The sequence below is a fragment of the Taudactylus pleione genome, unplaced genomic scaffold (genome assembly GCF_031769625.1).
Source record: "Taudactylus pleione unplaced genomic scaffold, aTauple2 ptg000717l, whole genome shotgun sequence".
NCBI classification, from domain to species: domain Eukaryota; kingdom Metazoa; phylum Chordata; class Amphibia; order Anura; family Myobatrachidae; genus Taudactylus; species Taudactylus pleione.
The window spans coordinates 329478-357305 of record NW_028285119.1 but is presented as its reverse complement, the minus strand read 5'-3'; the positions used below and the strand labels follow the sequence as shown (position 1 = coordinate 357305).

General features: G+C 40.2%; 1 protein-coding gene and 1 pseudogene across 1 annotated transcript; one reads left to right on the top strand and one right to left on the bottom strand.

Moving 5' to 3' along the window:
- Positions 1-518: 518 nt before the first annotated feature.
- Positions 519-637, bottom strand: LOC148477419 (5S ribosomal RNA; annotated as a pseudogene).
- Positions 638-4284: 3647 nt separating this feature from the next.
- On the top strand, positions 4285-17995 carry LOC148477418 (chymotrypsinogen B-like). The gene is made up of 7 exons (XM_088456773.1): positions 4285-4336; positions 5807-5910; positions 8962-9041; positions 12168-12246; positions 12767-12947; positions 14053-14186; positions 17834-17995. The coding sequence occupies exons 1-7, from the start codon at positions 4285-4287 to the stop codon at positions 17993-17995; spliced, it is 792 nt and encodes a 263-aa protein (XP_088312899.1).
- The last annotated feature ends 9833 nt before the right edge of the window (positions 17996-27828 follow it).

Below are 27828 nucleotides of genomic sequence, written 5' to 3'. Positions count from 1 at the left end.
AGCTTGGAATTTTTTATGGGAAGATTCTGTATATGCAGATAGCTACACATACTGTATAAAAAGAAACCCAAGGCGCTAATACTTATGAAGATAACAGGGGCCTGCTGTATAACACACTCCACCTATTTAACAGCCTGCCCTATGAATATGGGAAAAACTGGATAATTCCCAAGGAAGAGATACCAGGAAAGGAAAGGTGTTAGGGCGCTAGTCAACAAGTGGTATATTTAATAACACATAATCATGACACATGTAATTATCAAATCATCGCTAAAAATCAGGAGACATCGCAAAATGAAAAAAATTAATAAAATAAAAAGTACCTAAATAATAACTAAAATAATAAATAATACATAAAAACAGAGTATGGATATAGACTACCTAATAAATAGACACAAAAATCAGTATGCACTACACAGAATGAATATAATGTTAAATGGCATAGAGGATATGCTGACTCTTATAAAGCATAATTCAGTGCTGCTTGGTAACATAGAAACAGGAGAAAATAAAATTGTCAGCTACAGCACATGGTATTCCCAGGTGGTCTCCCATCCAAGTACTAACCAGGCCCAACACTGCACAGCTTCCAAGATCAGATGAGATTAGGCATGTCCAGTGAGGTGTGGCTGTAGGTTACAATTGTGACAATTTTATTTTCTCCTGTTTCTATGTTGCCAAGCAGCACTGAATTATGCTTTATAGGAGTCATCATATTCTCTATGCCATTTAATATTATATTCATTCTGTGTGGTGCATACTGATTTTTGTGTCTATTTATTAGGTAGTCTATATCCATACTCTGTTTTTATGTATTATTTATTATTTTAGTTATTATTTAGGTACTTCTTATTTTATACATTTTTTTCATTGTGCGATGTCTCCTGATTTTTAGCGATGATTTGATCATTACATGTGTCATGATTATGTGTTATTAAATATACCACTTGTTAACTAGCGCCCTAACACCTTTCCTTTCCTAGCTACACATACAGTAGCACTTGAATACTGCTACAGATTCCTAAAGTTGTAAACTTATGAATAATACATGAAGAAAAGATAAAAGACCTCAAGAACTAGGTTTATTTACTGTGCGACGACTTATTTAACCCACAACTTCCAATTGTTTTTAAGCTGACATCAAGGTCATTGCTTTTAATAGCAAAACAAGGTGTTTTGCTATTTAAATCACTGGCCTTTTAAATGTTGGGCTTAAACACTACCGGAAGAGGTCTTCACCTACAGTAGCAGCCACCGTTCCCTTAAAGCAGAAAACACTTTCACTTACATTCTGATGCCCCCAGGACTTATAGTCCTAGAAGAGATTTGTTACTAAATAGGTATTATTATAGTTTGTAAGCAGACAGGACACTAAAAAAAGCCTTTTTTTATATTATCAGATGAGCCAGTCAAATATAATAAAAGTCAATAAACATGATAAGAGCACTTGACCTTATCAAATATGTGTAAAAATATATTGGCAAAAGGACATACAATGGTCATGTCACAAGTTGCCACCGCATCTTGTTGGACAATGGTGCTCCTGGCAGTTCCTTTAGGCCTGTTGCTGGGAGACGGAGACGCCACGCTGTCATTTCATGAAGTCCACCCATTCGACTGTTACGTCATCTCTGCCTGAACTGGATTGGTTCCTCCTCCTTTTTCTTTCCTGCCGGTGTGTTGTTTGGATGCCGGTGATAGCGTCTTACACGTGTTTCCGGTTCCATAGAGTTGGTATCTCACCTTGTGTATTCCAGCATCTCCAGTCCTGATCATGTACTGCCTTGTATCATGTGTGATCCCAGTGACTGAGTCCACACTGCAGTCCCTGAGGATATCAGTTTTACACCATGACAGCTTCTGCTGCATGGTGTTCTTGTCATCTCCAGTTGCCGCACCACTACCTGGCAGCATTCATTGCACAGCAGCGTCAGAGTGCACTCAGCCCAAAACATAATGACTATATCTGCTGCTCTGCATTTACAGTCATCACGTGGCCGCACCACTACCCGGCAGCATTTACCGCACAGCAGTGTCTGAGTGGACATGGCTATATCTGACGCTCTGCATCTCAAAACATTTCCAGCCTTCTAGGCTGCAATGTGACCACCTGGTCACCACCTAGCCAAGAGTCTCCAGCCCTCAAGGCTGCAACGTGACCTTCATTTCACCATCTAGCCAAGAGTCTCTAGCCCTTAAGGCTGCAATGTGACCATCAGGTCACCATCTAGCCAAGAGTCTCCAGCCCTCAAGGTTGCTACGTGACCACCTAGTCACCTCCCTGTCTAGTGTTCTCAGCCCTTAAGGCTGCAACATGACCACAGGTCACCATCTCGCCAAGAATCTCCAGCCCTCAAGGGTGCGACTTGCCGTCAAGGTCTCCACCTTGTCAAACTTCTCCAGCCTTGGTCTACAACTGCACTATCCCTCGGTTGATCCCATCGCTCCAATAATCCTCAGAACTATTGCCTCCTTCTGAAGTGAATCTCCCTGGGATTCATTACAGGTCCGAGTTTAGCTGCAGTTATGTTCTCCAAAATCATTCACTAAGGGCTTCCTCCAAATGCTCCCTGACTGTCAATCATACTGTGGGCAAGTAAAAGAGAACACCCACTGGTGATTGCATATAAACAATAATACGTATATAAATGGCTAAACAAAGATTGGGGTGAAATCTCAGACTTCAAACTGATAAAAAACCATGAAAGCCAATAGTACATTCCAAAGTCAAGGGATGGAGAAAGATAGAATAAAGTTCATTTTCTTAGGGTCAGGGCAAGCAGCAGACAAATAGAGGTCATAAGAAAAGCAAACATCAGGATAATGGAAAACAGCAAAAGGATATGAAACCAGATCAGCAACAACGAGTAAATCACAGGAACACAAGCCGCTATACCAAACTGTCAGGCAAGCTGTTTTTCAGTCCAGCACCAGAGGAGGATGCTTGTCAGTACAATAACAAGGCGGCCATGCGCCCTATTCCAGCCCCACACCCTGATTGTATAATATCATGACATGGCAGCAAGGGGCTGGAACCATCATCTCTGGGAAGTACAGCACTGCCTGAAGCATCCTGAGGATTCTTCTCGCAGACACTGCAGCAGTGATGCTGGCTGCAGGGTTCTGTTCTAGATACCCTACTAGCCAGATTCAGGGGTCATGGGGGAGCTAAGGTGCCACCCTTAGTGCCTTCGCCTTTTGTCATGGCCATGATGCTAGTGAGGTTTCCTTAACAGCCTGTGCTAATGTTGGAAGAGAAATAATGTCAGCGTGCAATGCACTGGTGTCTGTTGCAAAGCTCTGGCTTTTACAGCAGTGAGATCACTGACCCTTCTATCTCCTGATTGGAAAATTTGTATATTTCATGCCTCAAAATACACAACTTGCACAAATCTTCCCCTTAAATAGCAAGGCTACACCCTACTCAACTGTATATTTCTTTTTTGTAATGAATAATTAACAATTGTGTTACTATTATGTTAGCATATAATTAACTAACTATTGTTTATAGCAGGGGTGGGGAACCTTTTTTCTGCTGAGGGCCATTTTGATATATACAACATTATTCGCGGACCGGGTGCAGGCCACGCCCCCTCCATGTGACATCATACAGGGGTGGGGTTACAATTGGCGGTGAATACAGCAATGCAGCAGTGTGACCATCTGAAGCATCCTAAGGAGGCTCCAGGCGGCACTGCTGCATAGATTCTGGCTGCAGGGTGCCATTCCATGCACCCTGCTAGCCAGATGAGGCTAGCAGAAAAAAACTCTGAGGGCCAGACCAAATGATTCCATGGGCCTTATATGGCCCCTCAGCCTGAGGTTCCCTATCCCTAGTTTATAGTATGGAGTTGGCCCACTCCTATACACACTGAAAAGAAGTGCAGATAAATCACAAAGTTAACATACACATTAGTAAAACATTGTCCATAGCTTCCTTGCAAATTAATTACAAAATTATGGTTTAGTAAAATAGTTAACTATTAGTGCTCTGGTAAAGTAGCTTTAACTAGAAGGTTAAAAAAAAAAAAAAGGTTGAATTTTTTTAACATTTAATACTTGCTGTTGGTAATTTGTATTACTCAATAGCAGATAACCTATAATAGAGCCAAAGGTTATCAGCGTATTGGATTTCTAACACGTAAAATGTTAAATATAGAGGATATTTGTTCTCCTTGAACTGATGCATTTCATCCAATCACTAAGCAAATTACCACTTTATCACCTCTAGTTACTTTCCTATATAAGTTCTTTACCAGTAGCAACAACCATTCACTGGCAGTTATGGCTTTTCTGTGGCTTGTCTCCTGTCTGGCTTTTGTCAGTGCAGCCTATGGTAAGTTTAACTGAAAGACTTCAATATTTTTTTTCAAACAACACTCTAATACTGTACCTATAATATGTAACTTGTTGTAACATTATAATAACCATCTTGTCATAGTGTGCATCCTTGTTATTTCCTTCTTGTATTTCCTGTATTCATTTTTATGTCTGTTCAGTATTTTTATATTTATTTATTTAGTTCTATGTTTTGCTGTTGTTCAACTATATTATATGCAGAGTAGCTCACGCTACAATGCTACATAATATTGTGGTACCCAAAAAATAAACTATAAGATTGATAATAATAATCTGTTTAAAAAGTAATGACATAGGAGTAAATGTAAAAGCCTATGGCTCAGGCATTAGCGTGTTCATGGTGAGTCCGCTTGGTGTTTTAAAGGGCAATCACTTAAAATGCAAAACAAATTTGTTTTGCCTATTAAATGATGGCTCCTTTAAAACATCAGGCAGAGTCGCCGAAGCCTGCAAGATGCAGACTATTACATTTACCCCATGGTGTTTCTCTACAACAGGGATGGGGAACCTCAGGCCCGGGGGCCGTATAAGGCCCACGCGGATTCATTTGGTCTGGCCCTCTGAGCTTTTTTCTGCTAGCCTCATCTGGCTATCAGGGTGTCTATAATGGCACCCTGAAGCCAGAATCTATGCAGCAGTGCCGCCTGGAGTGTCCTTAGGACGCTTCAGATGGTCACACTGCTGCCCTTACAGCTCCCCGGAGCATCCTCAGCATGCTCCAGGCATTGCTGTAATCACCGGCAATTGTGGCCCTGCCCAGTGTGACTTCACATGGAGGGGGCATGGCCTGCACCAGGCCCGCAAATAATTTTATATATATCAAAATGGCCCTCAGCAGAAAAAAGTTTCCCCACCCCTGCTCTACAACAACCATACCTTTTTTTTTTTTACAAACAACTAACACATTGCCTATTTAACACATAGATGGCCAACATATTAACGTCATTATCAAAGACACTTTGTTGCTTCCTAGGCCAGGTTGAAGTCTACAAGTCACATAGAGCACAGGGGACATTATGCAGATATAAGATATTAGCCCCCAAAATAATACAACCTCTCAACAGTGTTGCATTTAATGAGTTTGTACCCTATGCATGGTCTAAACTATAAACAAAAACTGGGAATCATCCTTTGTGACATTTGTATAAAGGTTTACCAAATATATTGTAATACTTTGTAATGTTATAACAAAATGTAATCTAATAGTACAGGTATATCAATTAATGATAATATTTAAACATTTATTTTTTTTACTGAATAAATATCATATTCAAGTGTGAAATGATGATTTTACCATTAAACAGCTTTCACTTTTAAGGTTACATTACATTTGTATGTAAATCCACATTTGTGAATGTATGCATTTATATTTATCTGTGTTATCAATGAAAAAAAAAATAACATAAAATGCTGCAATGTCTAATAGCAAAGTTACTGTTTTCCCAAGGCTGCGGAGTTCCAGCTATTCCTCCTGTGGTGTCGGGTTATGCCAGGATTGTGAATGGTGAGGAAGCCGTCCCTGGATCTTGGCCCTGGCAAGTCTCCCTGCAGGTAATGTGTCCATGCTCATACAGCAAGTTACAATATTCCCACTTACATTCACAGCAATAGATACACAAGTTACAGAAAGTGAATGGGTAAAAGACATGCTCAACCTTGACGTTATAGTGGGTCTTAGAAGTTGTCTGAGGCATAAGAGTTTTCACAAAGGATGGAAAGCAGCTGGATTCACAGACAGTGCTGACAGCATTTATTTCATTAAAGTGATTTACATGTTCTCTTCTTTGGCTACAAAACATTCTACATTAGCAGCCTGTGTGATCATTGAAATATGTTTTGAGCACTGAAATCAGAACTATTTGTACAAGAATTTGAACATATCGGGTCTGATTCTGTAACTTTGCCACCTTGGTGAAGTGCAACTCAGAATGTGCCCCATTTTGTGATTTAAGACAGGCAATTGCAGCACTGGACCTGAGCTCCTAATATACATGTTATGAAAGTGACAGCCACATCACTATCTAATAATGATTGTTCACTCAGAGACATGTTCTGTTAAGTTATGTCTCTCTGCTGTATTTCCTCTGATTCTATGTTAATATATATATATATATATATGTATATATATATATATATATATATATATATACAGTCCAAATTACCGGCACTCCTGTTGTAAGAGCAAACAATTTCCTTGCTGCGGTGCTCACCCTGAGGATGGACGTCCCCTGTATATAAGAATTTCCAAGAAGGAGGCACTCACAGGCTGAATAGACTTGAAAAAGAAACTAATGCTTTATTGTATTAGCGCATCTACGTTTCGGGGTACATTACCCGTCATCAGGACACCTGGTGTCCTGATGACAGGGAATGTACCCCGAAACGTAGATGCGCTAATGCAATAAAGCATTAGTTTCTTTTTCAAGTCCATTCAGCCTGTGAGTGCCTCCTTCTTGGATATTCTTATATATATATATATATATATATATATATATATATTAGAGATGAGCGGTTTGGTTCTACCTTGTGTTGCTCTGAAAAAATGCATCTTATTGGCAAAAAGAACTAAGTAGAATTGAACCGCATTTCTCTAATAGATAGATAGATAGATAGACAGAGCAGTGGCGTAACTAGGGAAGGGCGAGCGGGGTGCGTGCCGGTACCGGCCGCCCGCCCTAGTTAGCCAGTGTAGCGCCGACCGCAATGAGTGCGGTCAGCGCTACACATTTACACAGGACCGGCGCTAGGCTTCCAGCGCTGATCCTGTGCTGCACGCCTGAGCCCGTTCCCTCCCCCTGAGCGCTTGCCCAATAGCGCCAGGAGGCGGGCTCAGGCTGTGCATAACACACGCATCGCTGCCAGCGCTGGCGGCGATGCGAGTGTTAAACAGCAGCCAGTGAGATTCAGATAGACTCTCATTGACTGCTGCAGCACCCACTGCAAGAGCCGGACTTTCGTCCGGCTCCTGCAGTGGGTAATGGGACTGACATCATGACGTCTGTCCCATAATGCTGAGCGTGCCAGCCCGGGTGGGAGCGGCATCGCGAGCAGGACCAGGACCAGGAGCAGAGATTCAGGTAAGTATATTTATATATATATATATATATATTTTTTTTTTTTTAACCTATCTGCACAACGGGGGAGGGGGGTGGCTACTACTGGGGGGACCTCTACTGGGGGAGGGGTGGCTACTACTGGGGGATCTCTACTGGGGGAGGGGTGGCTACTACTGGGGGGACCTCTACTGGGGGAGGGGTGGCTACTACTGGGGGCACCATTGGGAGGACCTACTCTACTGGGGACTACTACTTGGGGGGGAACTACCACTGGGGGCATTATAAAAGGGGCCTACTACTAGAGGCACTGCACTCGGGGGACCACTAATGGGGGCAATAATAGGAAGGGCCACTACAGGGGGCACTGGATAGGGGGGATCACTACAGGGTGCCTGCATAAAGGGACCACTACTGGGAAAACTGCATGGGGGGGACTACTGCTGGGGGCACTATATAAAGGGCACTGCATAGGGGGGGGGACTACTACTGGGGGCACCATATAAAGGGCACTGCATAAGGGGATACCGCTACTGGGCACACTGCATTGTGGGGACTGCTACTGGGGGCACTGCATAAGGGGGAACACTACGTGGGGCACTGCATTTGGGGGGGCCACTACTGGGGGTACTGAGTAAGGGGAACTAATTGGGGGCTGTATAAGGGGGACCACTACTGGGGATACTGTATAAGGGGCACTACTATGGGCCTGCATAAGAGGGACCACAACTGCATACTGGGGGTACTGTATAAGGGGTACTACTGGGGTTAAGGTGCATATGGATAGGAATGTTCAGCGTGAAAATAAAGGGGTGTGTCATGTTGACACGCCCCATTTTTAAGTGACCACGCCCATTTTTTTTCCCGTGCGCGATGAAGGCGCGCGCACATCTCTGGATGTTGGGGGGGGCTCCCTTTTCAAATTTGCCCTGGGCTCCAAATACCCTAGTTACGCCACTGAGATAGAGTCCCCAGTTTAGGACTGTGCCTGTTAGTTCGGGCTAATCTCTTGAACCATTGGACGGATTTTGATGGATTTTGATGGGGTTTTCACTATTCTATACAGCATTGGTCAAGGAAGGTTTAGGTGTGTGAACCATTCATCTATAATAAGGGGAGCCGAGCAATGATGATTGAGTGAAGCAAAATCAAATGGTAAAAACACTACCATCGGAACAAAAACATTGATGATTAGATGAAAGATAACAGATCATTACTGTGGCAGTAATGATCTTTCATTATTCTTTTTTTGTGTCAAAATTGAAATGTTGAAACAGAATTGAAACAAGAATGTTGCAATGTTGATGGAGGATATTTTGAGCATCTACAAGACTAAAAAAGACAGACAATATTGAATGCGTTGTCTTTCAGCCCGACAAACAATTCTGGATACCTACTTTTGGGCCACCCTGTATATATATATATTTAATTATTTATATATATATATATATATATATAAATATATATACATTCATTATTGCAATTTGACTTCTAGCAACTGATTGAAGGGCTACTGTATGTCTTATGTGTGTATGCTTGTGTATTGCAGGACAGCACAGGGTGGCATTACTGCGGTGGTTCCCTGATTAGCAGCACCTGGGTGGTAACCGCAGCTCACTGTGACGTGTGGTAAGTTTTATGAGTACCAAATTACTTTGTGGTGGAAAAAACCTATAAGCACAGCTAATGTAAAGGCCTTATGTAACACATTTAGGACCTAGGGTACACCGACCAGTATTAGTCACATGCATGCAGATCTTCAGGTTTGTGTAGTTAGCGTCACTTTTGAATTTTAGGTGTTGCAACATATGCTGTAATATGCAGTTGTTTAAGCAAACTCTTAAATTTAGCTATATAAGTAAACATAAATGTATGAGTACTGACATGGGCATATGGGGTGCTAATAATAAGTCATTTTATCCACTGTGTTACAAATTAATTTCGTAGCAAAACTGTACTTTAAAGTCGCAAAAATAAGTTTATGTTTACATCAAATATAATTTATATCTATTGCAACAATCATTTAATCCAAAATTATTATTACAAAATAGTTTTTTTAATACAGCATCAGATTTATGTGTTATACAGCATGGGGCATTATCTGTATAGAGTGTGTATGTACTCCCCATTTCCACATGGGTGGGTTCATTGGCTACTGACAATAAAGTGAACACTGGTGTGTATATATGTGTACATGTGATAGGGAATATAAATTGTGCGCTCCACTGGGGCATGACTGAAATATATACTGAGTATATTGTGCATGTGCAAAACTCCAGATAAATGGTGCTGGCGCCATCTACCGGGTGATTTTTATACTGCGCATGTGCAAATCTTAGGGAAAATGGCAACCATGCCATGTTTTCGGCGTTGGCGAGAGGTAAGTATAGGTTATAGGTAAGTATAGGTTACTCGGTCACCTTCTCATCTGGGATCAAGTCCCATTACACCTACTCCAAGTTTATTCTTCCCTGGGACCCTTTTCCCTTTGCTAGCTTGTACCTTCTCATATCTTCCCTGATATATAGTATTTCATAGGAAACCAAGAAAAACATTGAATTATAAGAGGAATATTTATTTCATTATCACAGATTAACACAGATTTTTTTCAGATTAAAATACAGAAATAACACAGAATTCTCAAAAAAGTATATAATGAAAACCTAAAAACACTATATATTATTATATACAAAGTATAAAATTATCAATTACAGTAAAAACCATGGTAAAATATTTTATTCTAAACATGCACAGACCAGTGAAAAGTCCACATATGCCTGGCCTTCCAATGTCAGAATGGCAGAATGGCTGTCTGCTTCTTGTTTCAACAAGTTAAAAGATTTTTACATTACGATTTTTTTCAGCAACCAAAATATAAGATTAAACAATCATTTAAGATTGCTGTTATAAAGGGACAAAAGTAGCACTAGAAATGGCCTATGGAGGAAAAGTCTAACTCAGATCTTATTGTAAAATACTATATGGAATGTCAATAATGTGTGTTTTGAACATTGGCATTTGGTAATTCTATTATATTTTGCATTTTAATACTCTTCAACATATAATATATATAATAACAGATAACAATGGATTGTAAAAGATACTTTCAACAGGTAGAAAAAAAACAATCATGTTGAGCAATTGGTTAATATTGCAAAATTGGGACGATTCCAAGAGCACATTTTTCAAACCTGAGATTACGGTTATCAACTATACTTATAAAAATGGATATGTAAACAATAATAGCAGTTATAATATATATATATATATATATATATATATATATATATATATATATATGTGTGTGTGTGTGTGATGGTGTCTGTATTATAAACTGCCTACATAGCACTAATACAGAATGCAGCATTTATGCATGCCATACATCCCAATAGTCCCATTTATCAGGGACTATCTTGATTCCTAATATGGTGAAGGATGGTGCAAAAATGAGTGCTCCCTTTAATAGCCACAAGACTTCTGAGAATGAAAAATAAATAATTAAAAAAAACAACACTTCGTTCCTGGAAGGTGTCGGTTGTCCCACAGAAGTGAAGATATGTAAAACAAGAAAAGAAAGGAACAACCCTTTCTTTGTGAAAATAAGTTTGTGGTTAACAGACTGTTTAGTTCTTTTAATCGATCACAGTGAATTCACATAGCAATAACTTTAGCTTCTATGCAATGTTGACTTATGTGTTCTACTGCATAATTAGCAGTAATGCTGGTTTAATTAACATTCGAGGGTAAAACTGATGGCATGTGTACACTGGTAAAATGTATAAAATGTTTAATAAAATATACAATGAATCATTAGATAAAATCAAAGGTAACCAAATAACATGGATGTAATGTTTTGTGAGCAGTGATATATTTTATCTCATGATTCAATGTATGTTTTATTATGTTTTATTAAATGTTTTATACATTTTACCAATGTGTACAAGCCATCAGTTTTACTTTCTAAGGTTAATTAAACCGGTATTATTGCTAATTATGCAGCAGAACCCATAAGTCAATATTTCAAAGAAAATAAAGTTATTGCTATGTGAATTCACTGTGACTGGTTTGGAGAACTAAGCACAGTCTGTTAACTACAATTTACTTTTCACAAAAAAAGGTTGTTTCTTAACATATCACGTGTATAATGTTCTGTTTTACATATCTTCACTTATTTGGAATAGCAATTGACACTATCTGGGGAAGAAACAAAGAATTAGGCTGCTTGGACCCTAGAACTACTTAGTGAAGCACATTTTACATCCCTCCCAAACCCACAATCCTGTTTCCTAGATCCTGAAATTCTTTGGATGGGATTTACTGACAAGAAGATGAGTCTTTGTCAGAAACTGGGTATGACCTGACAGTTTATGGTGTGTTTGGGCGAATTGGAGGGCATTGTTTGTGCTGATCAGGGTTTTAGGATATATCAATTATCCATTAGGATATATCAATTTCCTTTGATAAATATTAGGAGGAGATATGATATTTAATGAAGTGCAAGTACATAAGATCATAGTCTAGCTTTAAGACAAGACATCTATTTATTGAAATAGATCCTACTACCATTATGCCCTGACAGGGGGTTGGGTATGAGATCCCAGCGGGGCATTCCGCACGGCGGGATGCTGACTACATCCCCCTGTTAATGTACTGTCATTCAGCTAATTATCAGAAAGAAGAATACATTGTGAAGAGATACATGACCTGTTGATTGGTTGTAGTTTGTTACATGAGGTGCTATGCTTTTGCCTATAGGAGCACTGACCTTATTATTCTTGGAGAACATGACAGAAGCTCAGGTGCTGAGGCAATCCAGACTCTGACTGTTTCAAGTGTGAGTATAACTAGTACATGACTATTTCAGTGGTTAAACTCAGATGCCTGAAAATTAATCAGACTGTTTTGGTCCCTGCGGATAATGTGTATGTATGCAACAATTAAAGGCTAACAATACATGCATATAGCATTCATCTAATTATGTAATCTTTATAAATTGCACACAACTAATACTGAATACCATGCAGGTTTAAATCATGCTAAAGGCGAGTTTACATCTATAAATCTAGTGGTAAATTACAACTTTCCAAAAATTGACCTTAGAGTTTAGTTAAGAATAAAGATATGAGATTATATAAGAGATTATATTAATAAGGAAACTTTGCAATGTATTCAGAATGGTGCAGGAACAGATCCCACCATTTCCTTATATCAAACTATAAACTAAACAATAAGTATTTGATATTCATATTAGACACAGTGATTACAAACAACGCATATATTACATTGCTGTATTGATGCTCAGTATTTCTCATTTACACTATTATGAGGAGACTTATTTGTTTTTGTAATTAAAGGTCTTTACTCACCCCGACTGGAACTCCAACACCATCAACAATGACATTTCCCTGGTTAAACTGGCCACTCCTGCTGTCTTTGGTAGCACCGTATCTCCAGTGTGCCTTGCCAACCCTGGTGAAATATATGATGATGGTCGTCTCTGTGTTACCAGTGGATGGGGAAAGACAAGATACAATGGTGAGAACCAGTGATGTATGTGCACTGTGCTATTAGTAGCTCTATATTGGCAGTGAATGATGTTGTTCATAGACACTTATGCTTCAAAGCAAAATACAACCCAACATGAGAAAAATACTACATTTTACATCCAATCAGGGAACCCGCCATCCCCACTCTCCTTGACAGGATGACTCCTTTTACTCTGGAGACCCCATCCCAAGTTGGTGATAGGAACATCTTTTTCCCAGTTGCAGTGATAGTTCTCTTGTCAGTAACACATATCTGGATATGAAGAGTTGGTCACATATTACATTAGCCACCTGTAAGACACTTAAAAGAACCGTGTCCCTGCAGTCTCTCATTCAAAGCATCTGCTGTTGTCACTGGAGTGGTTTTTCTTTTTACTGATTTTTATTCCAGGTAAATGTAGCAGAGATTAGACCATTTTTTGTGGACATAAAGGGGACTCTCCTTGATGGTGTCACACATGTTGTATTTTATTCTCAGGTTTAATAATGCAGCCTATAACATTTAGGTCCAACTGGATCACCACTGACACAAATACTTCATAGAAGCCTATGCCATTCTCCAGCACCTGTCACACAAGCCCTTGCTGCACACAAGCTAATAAAATATAAGCACAGAATTGTAGGCAGCATTTTTGTTATTGTAATAAATTGTATTTTATTTTCTCTGGCTATTTTGCTTTGGGACAAAACTGCTAGTGTAACACTATCTGAGATGTCATTTATAGGTAGATGCCAAAAAATCCACCCAATGGTCAGGATGCAGCCTACCAAATGGCTTATACAATGGGAAAATGTTGTGTGCTCCATGGGCAGCTCTTCCCCTCTTTATCGTGTGTCCAGTTTAATATACACATATATATATATATATATATATACATACACAGTATATGTAGAATAACTGTTGCTATGGGTTACATTCAAATTTTATTGACCAACTTCACACCATCAAAAACATTGTCCTGTTCTTAATAAATTAATTATTCAGCTACTTGGTTGGGGTCTTTCCCAAATGATGATATATTGATGAATGTCAGCTTTGAGCTTTCTGAAAATCACTATATGGCTGAAAGTGTTGTCACTCTCTCTGTAAACAGCTGCGACCACCCCCAGCAAACTGCAGCAGACTGCTCTGCCTGTGATTTCCAAATCTCAGTGCATGAGCTATTGGGGTAGCAACATCACTGACATCATGATCTGTGCAGGAGCTGCTGGAGCCTCTTCTTGCATGGTTTGTACTTAATAACAAACAGTTATTTATTGCTATTTTATCTATTTATAGTTAAAAAATGTTTTAATGAGTCTATTTGTTAAAAGAACATCGAGTATGACTAGCACTAGTGAAGTGAGACTATATAAATTATGTCCTACCAGTTTCTTAATGCAAGTAGCTTCTCCCCATGCTTGGTCTTACAGCATAGTCTCACCTGACTGATAAGGGAAAGTGCTTCTCCATTTTCCAGTGTATACTGTAGATCAGTGTGGTGGGAAACAGGGGCTCTGCCTGGTGTGCTGCAGCACCAAAGTCTGTGCCCCTCTTCTGGTACATATAGTATTGGCAGGAGGGACATTGTTGTTATGGGATATGAGGGTTCAATAAAATATAGTTGATATTTTGGGTTACTGGTACTTTAATAGTTACAATATTATGCAGAATTTATAGCAGTTTCTGATTATAAATCACTCCAGATAAGTCAAAGTGTTTGAAGACTGAGGGAGGGGACTGGGGTTGGGCGAGTCCAAGATGTATCAGAGATGTGGAGAGAAATAAGTATATATATATATATATATATATATATATATATATATATATATATTAGGGGTGTGCACCGGCCACTTTTCGTGTTTTGGTTTTGGATCTGGATCTTTCTTCGTGTTTTGGATCTGGATTGGTTTTGCCAAAACCACCCTTCCGTGTTTTGGGTTCTGGGTTTTGTGTTTTGGATCTGTATTTTTTTTTAAAAAAGCATAAAAACAGCTAAAATCACAGAATTTGTGTGTTTTTCTGCTCCTATGCTATTATTAACCTCAATAACCTTAATTTCCACTCATTTCCAGTCTATTCTGAACACCTCACACCTCACAATAGTGTTTTTATATCCAAAAGGTTGCACCGAGGTAGCTGGATGACTATGCTAAGAGATACAAGTGGGCGGCACAAACACGTGGTCCATCTAGGAGTGACACTGCAGTGGCAGACAGGATGGCAGTTTGAAAAACTAGGCCCCAAACAGTACATAATTCAAAGAAAAAAAAGAGGTGCAAGATGGAATTGTCCTCCCACCCACCCTTATGTTGTATAAACAGGACATGCACACTTTAACAAACCAAACATTTCAGCGCCAGGGTCTGCCACACGACTGTGGCTGAAATGATTGGTTCATTTGGGCCCCCACAAAACAAGCTGGCAATTAATCTGTCCCTGCACAAACTGGCTCTACGGAGGCAAGATGTCGTCCTCATCCTCCGATTCCTCACCCTCTTCAGTGTTGTGTACATCCTCATCCTCACAGAGTATTAATTCGTCCCAGCTGGAATCCACAACCACAGGTCCCTATGTACGTTCTGGAGGCTGGTCTCCCTGGAAGAGTTGATAATTCATTTTATGAACATCATCTTCTCCACATTTTGTGGAAGCAACCTCCTACGTTTTGCTGACAAGGTTCCTGGCTGCACTAAACACTCTTTCGGAGTACACACTGGAGGGGGGGCAACTCAGGTAAAATAGAGCCAGTTTGTACAGGGACCTCCAAATTGCTTCTTTTTCCTGCCAGTACAGGTACGGACTGTCTGACATGCCTACTTGGATGCTGTCACCGATGTAATCCTTTAACAGACAAACGCACGCTTGTCGCTGCTGCTTTAAGGATGCAGGTGCGGCTACAGCCCACACATTTCACAAAGACAGAAAAAAAAGAATTTTTTTATTGTTTGTGGAGCGCACTTTGAGGGTTACACCACCCTTTAACAGACAGACGCATGCTTGTCGCTGCTGCTTTAAGGATGCAGGTGTGGCTACAGCCCACACATTTCACAAAGACAGAAAAAAAAATAAGAATTTTTTAATTGTTTGTGGAGCGCACTTTGAGGGTTACACCACCCTTTAACAGACAGACGCACGCTTGTCGCTGCTGCTTTGAGGATGCAGGTGGAATCTAGACGGGATTTGGAACCGGGGACACACTACCTCCATCAATTGTCTAAATCTCACTGCACTAATGGCGGATACCGGACCCACGTCTAACACCAACATAGCACACAATTCACAAACACAGAAAATATATATTTTTTTTGTTTGGAGTGTACTTTGGGGGTTACAGCACCCTTTAACGGTCAAGCCAGCCGGCCCTTTACTTATGACACAGGCGCACGCTTGGCACTACTTTGTTGATGCACGTGCGGCTACTGCGCACACAATTCACAAACACAGAAAAAATATTATTTTTTTAGCACTTGGGGGGAGCACCCCTGATGGACAGAGCACCCCCTGGACAACACTACAGCACCCCTTTAGGACTGGGACACTGCACAGGACTTTGGAGTAGACACAGCCCCTATGGAGAACTGACTGCACAACACCTATTAACAACAGCAGCACAGCACAACACAGCCAGCCCCTATGGACTTTGAAATAGTGGACAACAGCAGCATAGCACAGCACAACACAACACTACTCTTCACTACACTACACTACAAAGCCCAGCCAGCCCTAACTCCCACCCTCCCTCTTCACTGTCAACAGCCGAGTGAGAAAATGGCGCCGACGCGGGTACCTTATATAGGATCCAAAACCTGCGAGACCCGGAAGGTGGGATGATGACGTTTTGCCTCGATTTCAGATCCGAGTCAGGCGGGAAAAGTCGAGCCTGACTCGGATCGGCCTCGGATCGGGGGGGCTCGGGGGGGTTCGGATTTCAGAAATCCGAACCCGCTCACCCCTAATATATATATAAATGTATATATATATATATATATATATATATATACACACATACACATACAGCAGCCAAAATTTCTTAGCTACCTGATGATGATGATGATGCCCTTTGCTTTCCACACATATACAGAATTCTGCTGCTTGGCCCTATGATGTTTGCAATGGTGAAAATAATTTGATAAATATAGATTGGCTTATTCAATGTACTGGTAAGTGCTGGTGACTGACTGCTTCTGTTCTGCGTCATCTCTGTTTCCACTAACGGGACTCATGAGGACAAGGAATCTGAGATTAAGGCCCAGTTTTACATTTTGGAAGCATTATGTTTTATGTTGGACGGTGTTATTATCTGCACACTGTATATTTTGCTGGAAGTAATGGAGTGTTTATGGAAATATAATGACATTAATCTTGCATCCATGAGACTAACCGGCTGTGAATAAGTCATTAGCTAATAAAGAGGAAAGTCATTAACAATGAAATGCACAATAGAAAACATAAGCTGTTCTTCTCTCTGCTTTGGTGGTAAAAATGGACTTTGTGCTAATTAAGGAAAAAAGAATAGATATCAGAAGTCTAGCATTTATTCCAGACAGTAGGGACACTCTACATTGGTAGAGATAACAGGGACAGTATCCTAAAACAATGTTGTTTTTAGAACATTCTACATTATACTGCTTATGCAGGGGTGAGCTCAGTCATGCTGTGGCCTACATTAGCAACTGGAAAGGCATTCATCTTATCCCATAGATAACCTTCTCTAACCATTAATGTATAATGTTAGCCACTAATTTATACTTCTGCATCAAGAACTGCCTGAGACAACTGAATAGCTTTGCCTAACTGAAGGTGCTTCCCTCTTTATAGATTTGATATGTAATCTCCTATTATCTCAGAGATTCTTTGTTTAAATAATAATAATTCTCTCTGTTTCAATGTAGGGTGATTCCGGTGGACCCCTTGTTTGCGAGAGTAATGATGCTTGGACATTGGTCGGTATTGTGTCCTGGGGAAGTAGCACATGTTCTACCTCTATCCCAGCTGTCTATGCTCGTGTCACTGAGCTCCGTGCCTGGTTGGATCAGACTGTTGCTTCCAACTAAATATGTAAAGAGATGCATATAGCAAACTGAAAATCTGTAAGAAATAAAATACTTTCCAGTACTACTGTCATCAGTTACTTCCTGTGGGTAATATACATATACTGGGATTGAGGATTACATGAGAAACCACTTAGATATCAGTCTGTATAAAATAGTATAAGTCTGAGATACTGTTATTTCTGAGACAGGTATTTCTATACACATAAATAATTAATCTAGTAGAATTCAAATTCATTGTACTTTCCATGCATGAAATGTTTTCTGCATTTATCTATAAATGGATTATTAAAAGACACCTGGGAAATATTACAGCAATTAGGGCTTGTATTACACTATGTGCCCCAACTGTGGTAATAATGGTATATACAAGAAGTCTGTTTGCAACATTTTCAACTACTTTATTGAGATTTTAATGTTTGACACTATCCAACAGTCATAAAATACAAAGTGAAGTGAGTGGGTCAAGGCAAAGCATACAAATACGTGCTTCATACAGTAGGTCTTTCTTTAGGCAGACTTATAGGGCCAAATGTAATAGGGTGAGAGTTTAGAAAATGTGACAGTTTAGCAGTAAACTCTCACACTTTTAAACTCGGCCAATGTAATAGAGTCCGAGAACATGCAAACTCGCATGTTTTTAGACTCAAAGGGGACAATCCTATTAGCCTCTATGATCTCGCCGGCGCAAGTCATCGCGGCAATGGCCGCACTTTATGGCAGCCTAGATTCACTGAATTTTGTTCGCAGCCCCATAGGGCTGCAAGCAAAATTCTGTGAATTTGGACTCAGGGCGGGCTGTGAAGGGTGCGAGGTGCTGTTCCGTTGCCTGCGTTTTAACGTTGTTGCATCGGCAACTCGCACCCTTCACGGCTAAATGGATTGAACCCAAAAAATTTGAAACGCTCATCCAGATGTTTTCCCATTTAGCAGATAAAACTCAACCAATGTGAGAGTTTACTGCTAAACTCTCACATTTTCTAAACTCTCACCCTATTACATTTGACTCATAATAATATTGTTGCAATGGACACAAGAATATTGAGGATCAAACAAGGGGCTAGGTTTTCTAAACCCGATTCTCAGCGATGTTAACCCCGTTATTTAAAACAGTAATAATATTAAAACAAACCTGTTTTGCAATGAATATCATTGACATTTTTAATTTCAGGACCAAAAGCACAGAAAATTGGTGTCAAGCTATTGTGCAGAGTAAAACAAAGTCATTACATGCAAAGGTTCATGGCAGAGTCACAGAGGGACTTTCACTGACACACATACATAACTTGTCACTAATCAGAGATCTCAAACAGGTACAGATTCAATTCCAGGGGTGCCAAGGGGGGGAGGGTATGTCCCAATCTGAGCCACATTAAATGCTAGTGAAAGTGATTGCAGAATTTGGTCATACTTGCCAACTCTCCCTGATTGTCAGGGAGACTCCCTGAAATAGCAGCAATCTCCCTGACACTCTAAAAAGCCTATTAATCTATATATAGCTGTTATATAAAAAAAAACAGAGATATATACATTCAAATGGGATCAATAGTATAATGTCCTGCATTGATTATAAGGCATAATGATCCCTATGGCTACATGGATTTTTTGAAAAGTATCAGTGTGTTTTCATCAGCAAGTGGATCTTACTAACTGCTTTGGGGCTCATTTTAATATAAGTTAGTTTTATGGCACACCTCTCAGATGTAGCAGTACATGCCCACTTTACCGCTGCACTCATAGGTGGTGCTTTCACAATCTCCTTGAAATGCTTTTTCAAAAGTAGGCAAGTATGAGTTTACTCCACATTGTCAATCCCATTTTAGGCTAAATGCATGGGGCTCCTGAACAGTCACACACCCAAAGTTGCTGTCAAGATTTGGACTAGAGGTGGCCCAAGATTATAATCAGTGGCCCTGCCCTCATATCAAACAGGAAGGCTTCATAGTCTGTTACTTGAGTTCCAAGAAAACAAAGGACATCTTATCCTGGATGAGACATGATGTCAGATGTCATGATGTCTTTTTTGAATCACAATTATTCACAATATATTGTACAGTAAAATACATGTGATCAAAGATAATGAGCATTGCACACAGGAATTACATATTTCTACTGAAAATGTTGCGGTAAACATAAAAAATACAACAAAAGCACAACCCTGAAAAGAAAAATAAGAAAAATTAGGGTTTTGTAAAATATGGCAAAAAAATATAAACATGACACAGACACTTTTAAATAGTTCCTGAAGCACCAACTATGCATAATCTAATAAAAAGGTTCTTCATGAAAATCTAGAAAGGAAAACAGTAGCAGGTTAAGTGGCATCACTAGGGGAGTTCGGGGTTTGCAGACCACATTGGGTGTTATCCCTGAGGGGGTGATATCAAAATGTCAGCTCCTCCTTAGTGACTGGCAGCCTGGTGCTGATATTATTGTGCAGCACCTCCAGGAGTGCTGTGCACACCCCTAGAGTAATGAAACGGGGATGCCATGAGGCCTCACCCATTTTCCGCGAGGCCGTGTGCCCTTTTCAAATGTGCATATTCCACAAATACCACCTTACCATGGAGAGAGCAATAATAAAGCAGTATTTTCAAATGTGCATGCTCCACAAATGTGCATGGTCCACAAATGTGCATGGTCCACAAATGTGCATGGCCCACAAATGTGCATGCTCCCCAAATTGCATGGTCCACAAATACCACCTTATCATGGAGAGAGCAATAATAAAACAGTACTACCAGTGAGTCTCTGAGCAATGATCTATAGAACAAGTTCTCAAGGACATCATCAGCATCATCATCCAAGTGCCATTAATATTTATTAAGAGTACCCAATCTTGAAGACATGGGGGATACTTTGTCATCCATTGCAGAGCTATTTCTATTTCAACAAGATTGTCAGGTTAACTGTATATTTAAACAGACAGATTTCAAATCTCTCATTCAAATCCAAACCATATTTTAGAACTAAAAAGGAAGGGGGAGGGTTCAGGGTGGTTGCTGCCTTGATAATCAGCAGCATCCTCTTTTTTCTCACTGTAAGTGTTACAGGGGGTGGCCGATCACACTGTTCACCCACCCCCCTGGATCTGTCACCTGGCCAAGGGGGACTGATCCGCCCCCCCCCTTCCAGCGGCACTGAACATTGAACGTTTAAAAAAAAGTGGGAGTGGGCAGACCATGCCTCCGACGATGTTGACCATTTGATGTGTGACCAGTACAAGCAGTTGTGTACATTATTCCAAATCATGACTTAAGGTGCGTACACACTACACGATATGTTCCCTGAGCGATATCGTGTAGTGTGTCCATGGCAGGCTGTGCTCAATGTCGTTCATGACATTGAGCACAGCCGCTGAACGATATCATTAACGATATCGTTCAGCGCCGGGCTCTCTCCCCCATTCCCTGACATGCAGCAACCTGACGAGGTCGTCAGGTTGTGCTGCATGCACAGGCAATGGATAATGTCGGAAACGACCAGCGGGAGTGCGCATCGCTGGTCGTTTCCGACATAAAGGTGCACGATTACTGAGCGATTGCACCATTACGATGTCGTAATCGTGCAGTCGCTCAGTAATATCGCCCAGTGTGTAACCACCATTACTGTATATTATTATTATAACTATTATTATTTTTATTATTATTATTAGTAGTAGTAGTAGTAGTAGTAGCAGTAGTTGTATTATTAGTATTTTTATCTATATAATAAGCGAGAAAGTTTGTGTGTCTGTCTGTTTGTTTGTCTTTTATGTATGGCCAGAATTTTGTACCTAGCTCTACCAAATTTGGCATGGTGGTGTAGTTTGACCAGGATTAGGATTATGGCTTGTGTTTGGAGTTCGTAAGGGCCATAGAGGTCTACATGGTGACAACCAAGAAGACCATGGAGTCTCTGATTTGAAATTTCAGTTTAAGCAAGTTTACTCAGGATGTCTTCCAGTGCCGAAAACTGCACTGATATGAAGGCACAGGCCGATATGTATCAGTGGGGGGCAGACAGAGCTCCAACGGAATTGCAGTTAGTTGGAGGAGCAACTGCCACACTGAGCTTGCACTGACAGTTATTAATTTCCTCTAAGCACATTTTCATATGCCATGGTGTTCAATGTTGGTATGCAGAGAATTTTTCTCGACAATGATATCTGCAAGTTTGCTCAGGATGTCTTCCATTGTTAAAACTGCACTGATCTGAAAGCACAGGCTGATATTTACTAGTGGGGTAAGTCAGAGCTCCAATGGAAGAGCAGTGAGTTGGATGATCAACTGCACCTGCATTGACAGTTCCTAAGCACATTTTCATATACCATTGTCTCCAATGTTGGTCTGCAATGTAAAAAATGAAGGCTGCAGATGTACTTCAAGGTCTATTCTTCAACTCCGGCAATGCTGGGTATCCCAGATAGATAATAATAATTATTAATAATAATCATTATTTATATGGTGCCATATGGGGTAGCCTAAGACTTATAGAAGAAAACTGAAAGATGATCTTATAGGTCAGGGAAGAAAAAGCCAAAACTGTAGTTTATTTTCTAAGAGACTTTTCTAAAAGTTTATGTTTTGAACTAAAATCTGTTAAGAAAGCCCAGGGAGAGTTAGGGTTAGGCACTAGGAGGGAGGTTAGGTTTAGGGTATGGGGATTGAGGGTTAGGGGTAGGTTTAGGATACTTACTGGCAGAAGTTGGTATCCTAACCTTGTCGAGATGCCGGTGTCGGGATACTGACTGCCGGCATCCTGTACCTAACCCAGCCACAGGATAGAAATCTAAGATCCCCAGCCTGGACTGACTAGCTTGAGGTGTTAATGCTTTGGCCAGGGTGACCCGGTAAAAAGGGTCACCTGGCTGCAGCATTACACCCCGGATAGTTTGAGTCTGGTGGTGGTTTTAAACATACAAGGACCCCCACTTCATTTTTCCCTGTATTTTTATAACCAGGACTAGTTCACAGAGCCCAGTTCTGGTTTCAAAAAGACAGGGGAACCCTACACATTTTGTCCCCCATATTTTTAGAACCAGGACTGACTCAGGAGCTGGCGGCTGGTTATGCTTTGGGGGGGCACATATTTTTTTCTTTAAATGTAACCCCCCTTTTTTTCTAACTACAGGCAGAAACATACACAGATCACACTGATCTGTATATGTTTCTGCCAAACATGCAGCTCAGGAGGTAGTCTATTTGAAATTTCTATTTAGGGCAGAGTTTTCTTGTTTAAAAATTATTTTCAAGTCTTTTAATTCAATTTAGACAGCATATATTTTATTATAATTGTGTATCTGACTCTAAAGAGGATGATGGTGAATGTGTTTGACAAGAACAAGTTGATAAAATTCAGGAGGAGGCTGTTGTTTGTGTAGAAATAAGTCAGGTACAACATTGCAGCAGCTGCAAGAAAAGTTTAATATGCCATGCCACCAACTGAAGCAAGAGGTAGTAAGCAGGTGAAATTCCTCCTGTTATATTCTTCATGGACAGGAGGAACAGCAACAAGCCATCATGATGTACACATTAAGCCATAAGATAGTGAGAGGGGGGATATGTTACCACCCTACTGAAGCACACTGCAGCATACTCTCAGTTTTATGCAAGCTACTAAAACCACTTGAAATGATAAATTCTGAAGTGAAATCAGACACTGCCAGCCTAAGTCAGGCCAATAATTAAAATACTAGAAAAGCAACTAGAAAAGCTGATGGAGGAGAAAAAACAAAGCAATTCCGCTAAGTATGTTGAACTTGTAGATGTGGGGAGTCCAAACTAACCAAGCACTTCAGCTACAGAAGCAGCAGTTCCTATCACTGTTTGCTTTTGTTAAACTGTGCATTTCCTTTTTAATATACAAGATAAGGGTAGGTTCATAGGCTGCAGGACAAGCCTATCATACACCACTTTTCATTATGGGCTTCGCCAGAATTATGTGTATTTGCCAGGCAATGTATAATACTGTACATACTGGGTGTTTTTACCCAGAATCAAAATTATATTAATACAAAGCACAATTCTGACTGCATGAAAACAAGATTACAAGTCTCCACGCGATTATCACCACTATGCTCCTGTATGTGAATAGTGATGGTGACAGTATGAATATGTGTAAACTATGGATGATAAAGAAGTCAGAGGATTATCTCAGCCAAACCTATTTAACTTCCATTAAATAGTAATCAACCTTCAATCACCTGTACTTACCTTGGGCCTGTGATTTGCTGTTTGGAGTAAGTTTGATGGTGATCTTGTTTTCTACTAGATGTTACACTGGCAGCAATCACCTATACTAGCCTGAGACCTGTGATTTGCTGTTTGGAGAAGTGTATTGGAAATATATTTTTTATTTTCTTCTAGGCTTTTACTTTGAGGTAATTAGCTTTTGATTAATAAAACCATTCTGCTATCCTGTCTGCCACTGCTGTGCCATTATGTTTCATAGATGTGCTATATTCTTTTAAACTGTCATGTGTTTGTGCCACTGCTCTGTTGCTTAGTTTAGCCAATCAGCTCGCTGCAGCCTTTGGCCAATATTGGTGAAAACAATATTGTGAGCTGTGATGTGGTCAATAATGACTGGAAGTGATTTTATCAAAGATAATAATAATATAGAAACAAAAGCAAGTCCAAACTATATGATTTTAGCTGTTTTTATAAATTTTTAAAGAAATCCTAAAGCAAAACAATTGAAAGTAGTTTTACCAAAACACAACAATGATTTAGGACCAAAACACAGGGGTCTGCACATAATTCTAATAAATAAATAGACACATATATATATATTATATATATATATATATATAAATATATATATATATAACCTTTGAAAAAAGGGGTGCACTCACCAGTCTTCTAAAAAAAAGTCCTTTATTCCAACATTTAAAAGTAAATACAGGATCAACGTTTCGGTCCCAATCGTGGAGGCAAGTAGTTAGGAGTGTCCCCACTATGAGAGTTTCTTTCCTTTTCTTGTTTTATCCTATGGTAGGTCCCACTTTGGCATTTTGGCCTAAACTCAGAGGTCTACCTTCCATGTCCAACCTAGTCTCTCCCCTTACTTCCCTTATGTTTACTTCCCAGTTTCCACCTGCCAGTCCTAAGGGCTATTTAGCTCCTTGGACTAGGGATGACTTGCTATGGGTCAGCAACTGTTGGGCTGGGATGGACCTATTTCTTTTGCTGCTTTACAGAAACAACTATGCTTATCTGACTGAAATTTGGTCTAAAATTCAAATTAGACAAAACCTTCAGACCACCTCCCGCTGATTACCTCTGCATCAGTCACTGACCACCATTGTAACCTTTAGCTGCTCTAAAACACCTATTCATCAATCAGTCTCAGAAGTGTACAAATCCTGATCTCCTGGATTTACTAAGGTCTGGCAGATGGATTACTAATTTTCTCTAGATGACTACCAATGGGAGAAATTGTTTTAATCTACCCATGCTAGTTCCAAGAGCACATCAGTTATCAAAATTCATTACAAATTCCTATCAAAATGCACCATAGTCCTAATGTCCTACAGTACATACAGTAATATGTTTCCCTCTGTTCCCAGTGTTTGCTGGTGCTGTTGCACTCACCCTGGTACGCCAAGCCATATTTGGTGGACATGCACAGGGATCACCGCCTTTTGGCAAACGGTTATTTCATTCTAAAAACAATCTGTAGCTCAGATATTCCTACATATTTCCAATTCTAGTTATTTAACCTTTCATCTATCCCAATTTGAAAATATAAATCTCTCGCAGAAGGAGAGCTGCACATATGCAGTATAGATCTTGTGCATGTGCAGATCTCCAAACATCGGCCTTGTATGTACATCATTAGGTTTGTTTACAGCTCTGAATCAGGCTGTAAATAGAGTAGACTGACAGGGAGAGGAGGAGGAGGGGTAGAAATGGGAATGGGGGGAGTTCATGTATTGGTCAGGAGCGTACGGTACTCCTGGGAGTCTTTAATATCTAGTTAGTAAAACATCATTGATATAAATTCCAAATATCTATCTGAGGTGGAGATGTATCAAGCATTGGAGAGAGATAAAGTAGAGTAGTTGCCCAAAGCAACCAATCAGCTTCTGTCATGTCACAGACTGTACTAGATAAATGACAGTTAGAAACTGGTTGCTTTCGGCATCTTCTCCACTTTATCTCTCTCCAAAACTTGATACACATCCCCTTAAAGCAGAAAGGGTGATGTCTTCCATATCCATATACTGGGCAATGCGATTATACCAATACTGCCTTATTATTTAAATGTTTACGCTCTCACTACCCTGGCCGCTGCAGTCTGATTTACAGATAGCCGCTGTTTGGGGGCAGCAACAGGCATCATTCAGAAAATGTTACTGATTAGAATTATGGGTGCCCCTTTATTACAATGACACTGCAAGTGAAATATTTCTCAGCAATTATATGTAGCACATTTATCAGCACTATATCAATACCTTTATACTGCTTGGGAGCCTTTTTCTTGGTATACCTGGTGATATTATCAATAGTTAAACACTTCTGCAGTGCAATGTAGTTTAATCACACACAGCACTATTTTGAGGCACAGTAGTTTAGTACATGATATGTATTGTATTGTAGGCATATTATGAGCTTTGTTGTAGGACTTTTGAGACTTTCTGGTAACCCGGACAATGTTTTACACCTGATCCTGAAGTGATGTTAGCTTGGAATTTTTTATGGGAAGATTCTGTATATGCAGATAGCTACACATACTGAAGCACTTGTATACCGCTACAGATTCCTAATGTTATGAACTTATGAATAATACATGGAGAAAAAATAAAAACCTCAAGAACTAGGTTTATTTACTGTGCGACGACTTATTTAAGCCGCAACTTCCAATTGTTTTTAAGCTGCATCAAGGTCAGTGCTTTTAATAGCAAAACATGAGGTGTTTTGCTATTTAAATCACTGGCCTTTTAAATGTTGGGCTTAAACACTACCGGAAGAGGTCTTCACTTACAGTCGCAGCCACCGTTCCCTTAAAGCAGAAAACACTTTCACTTACATTCCGATGCCCCCAGGACTTATTTTCCTAGTAGAGATTTGTTACTAAATAGGTATTATAATAGTTTGTAAGCAGACAGGACACTAAACCAAGCCTTTTTTTATTTTATCAGATGAGCCAGTCAAATATAATAAAGTCAAAAAACATGATAAGAGCACTTGACCTTATCAAATATGTGTAAAAATATATTGGCAAAAGGACATACAATGGTCATGTCAAAAGCTGCCATTGCGTCTTGTTGGACAATGGTGCTCCTGGCAGTTCCTTTAGGCCTGTTGCTGGGAGATGGAGACGCCACGCTGTCAATTCATAAAGTCCACCCATTCGACTGTTACGTCTTCTCTGCCTGGACTGTATTGGTTCCTCCTCCTTTTTCTTTCCTGCTGTTGTGTTGTTCGGATGCCGGTGATAGCGTCTTACACGTGTTTCCGGTTCCATAGAGTTGGTATCTCACCTTGTGTATTCCAGCATCTCCAGTCCTGATCATGTACTGCCTTGTATCATGTGTGATCCCAGCGGCTGAGTCAGCACTGCAGCGCCTGAGGAAATCAGCGTTACACCACAACAGCTTCCGCTGCATGGTGTTCTTGTCATCTCCAGTTATTGCACCACTGCCTGGCAGCATTCATTGCACAGCAGCATCAGAGTGGACTCAGCCCAAAACATCATGACTATCTCCGCTGCTCTGCGTCTCCAGTCACCACAGTGGCCGCACCACTACCCGGAGGCATTTACCGCACAGCAGTGTCTGAGTGGACATGGCTATCTCTGCTGCTCTGCATCTCAAAACATCTTCTGCCTTCTAGGCTGCAACATGACGAACC

Excerpts from the sequence above, each read along its gene's own strand:
- LOC148477418 (XM_088456773.1), top strand. The coding sequence starts at position 4,285 with ATGGCTTTTCTGTGGCTTGTCTCCTGTCTGGCTTTTGTCAGTGCAGCC. Across the intron at positions 4,337-5,806 it reads TTTTGTCAGTGCAGCCTATG|GCTGCGGAGTTCCAGCTATT; the intron begins GTAAGTTTAACT and ends TGTTTTCCCAAG. Across the intron at positions 12,948-14,052 it reads GGGAAAGACAAGATACAATG|CTGCGACCACCCCCAGCAAA; the intron begins GTGAGAACCAGT and ends CTCTGTAAACAG.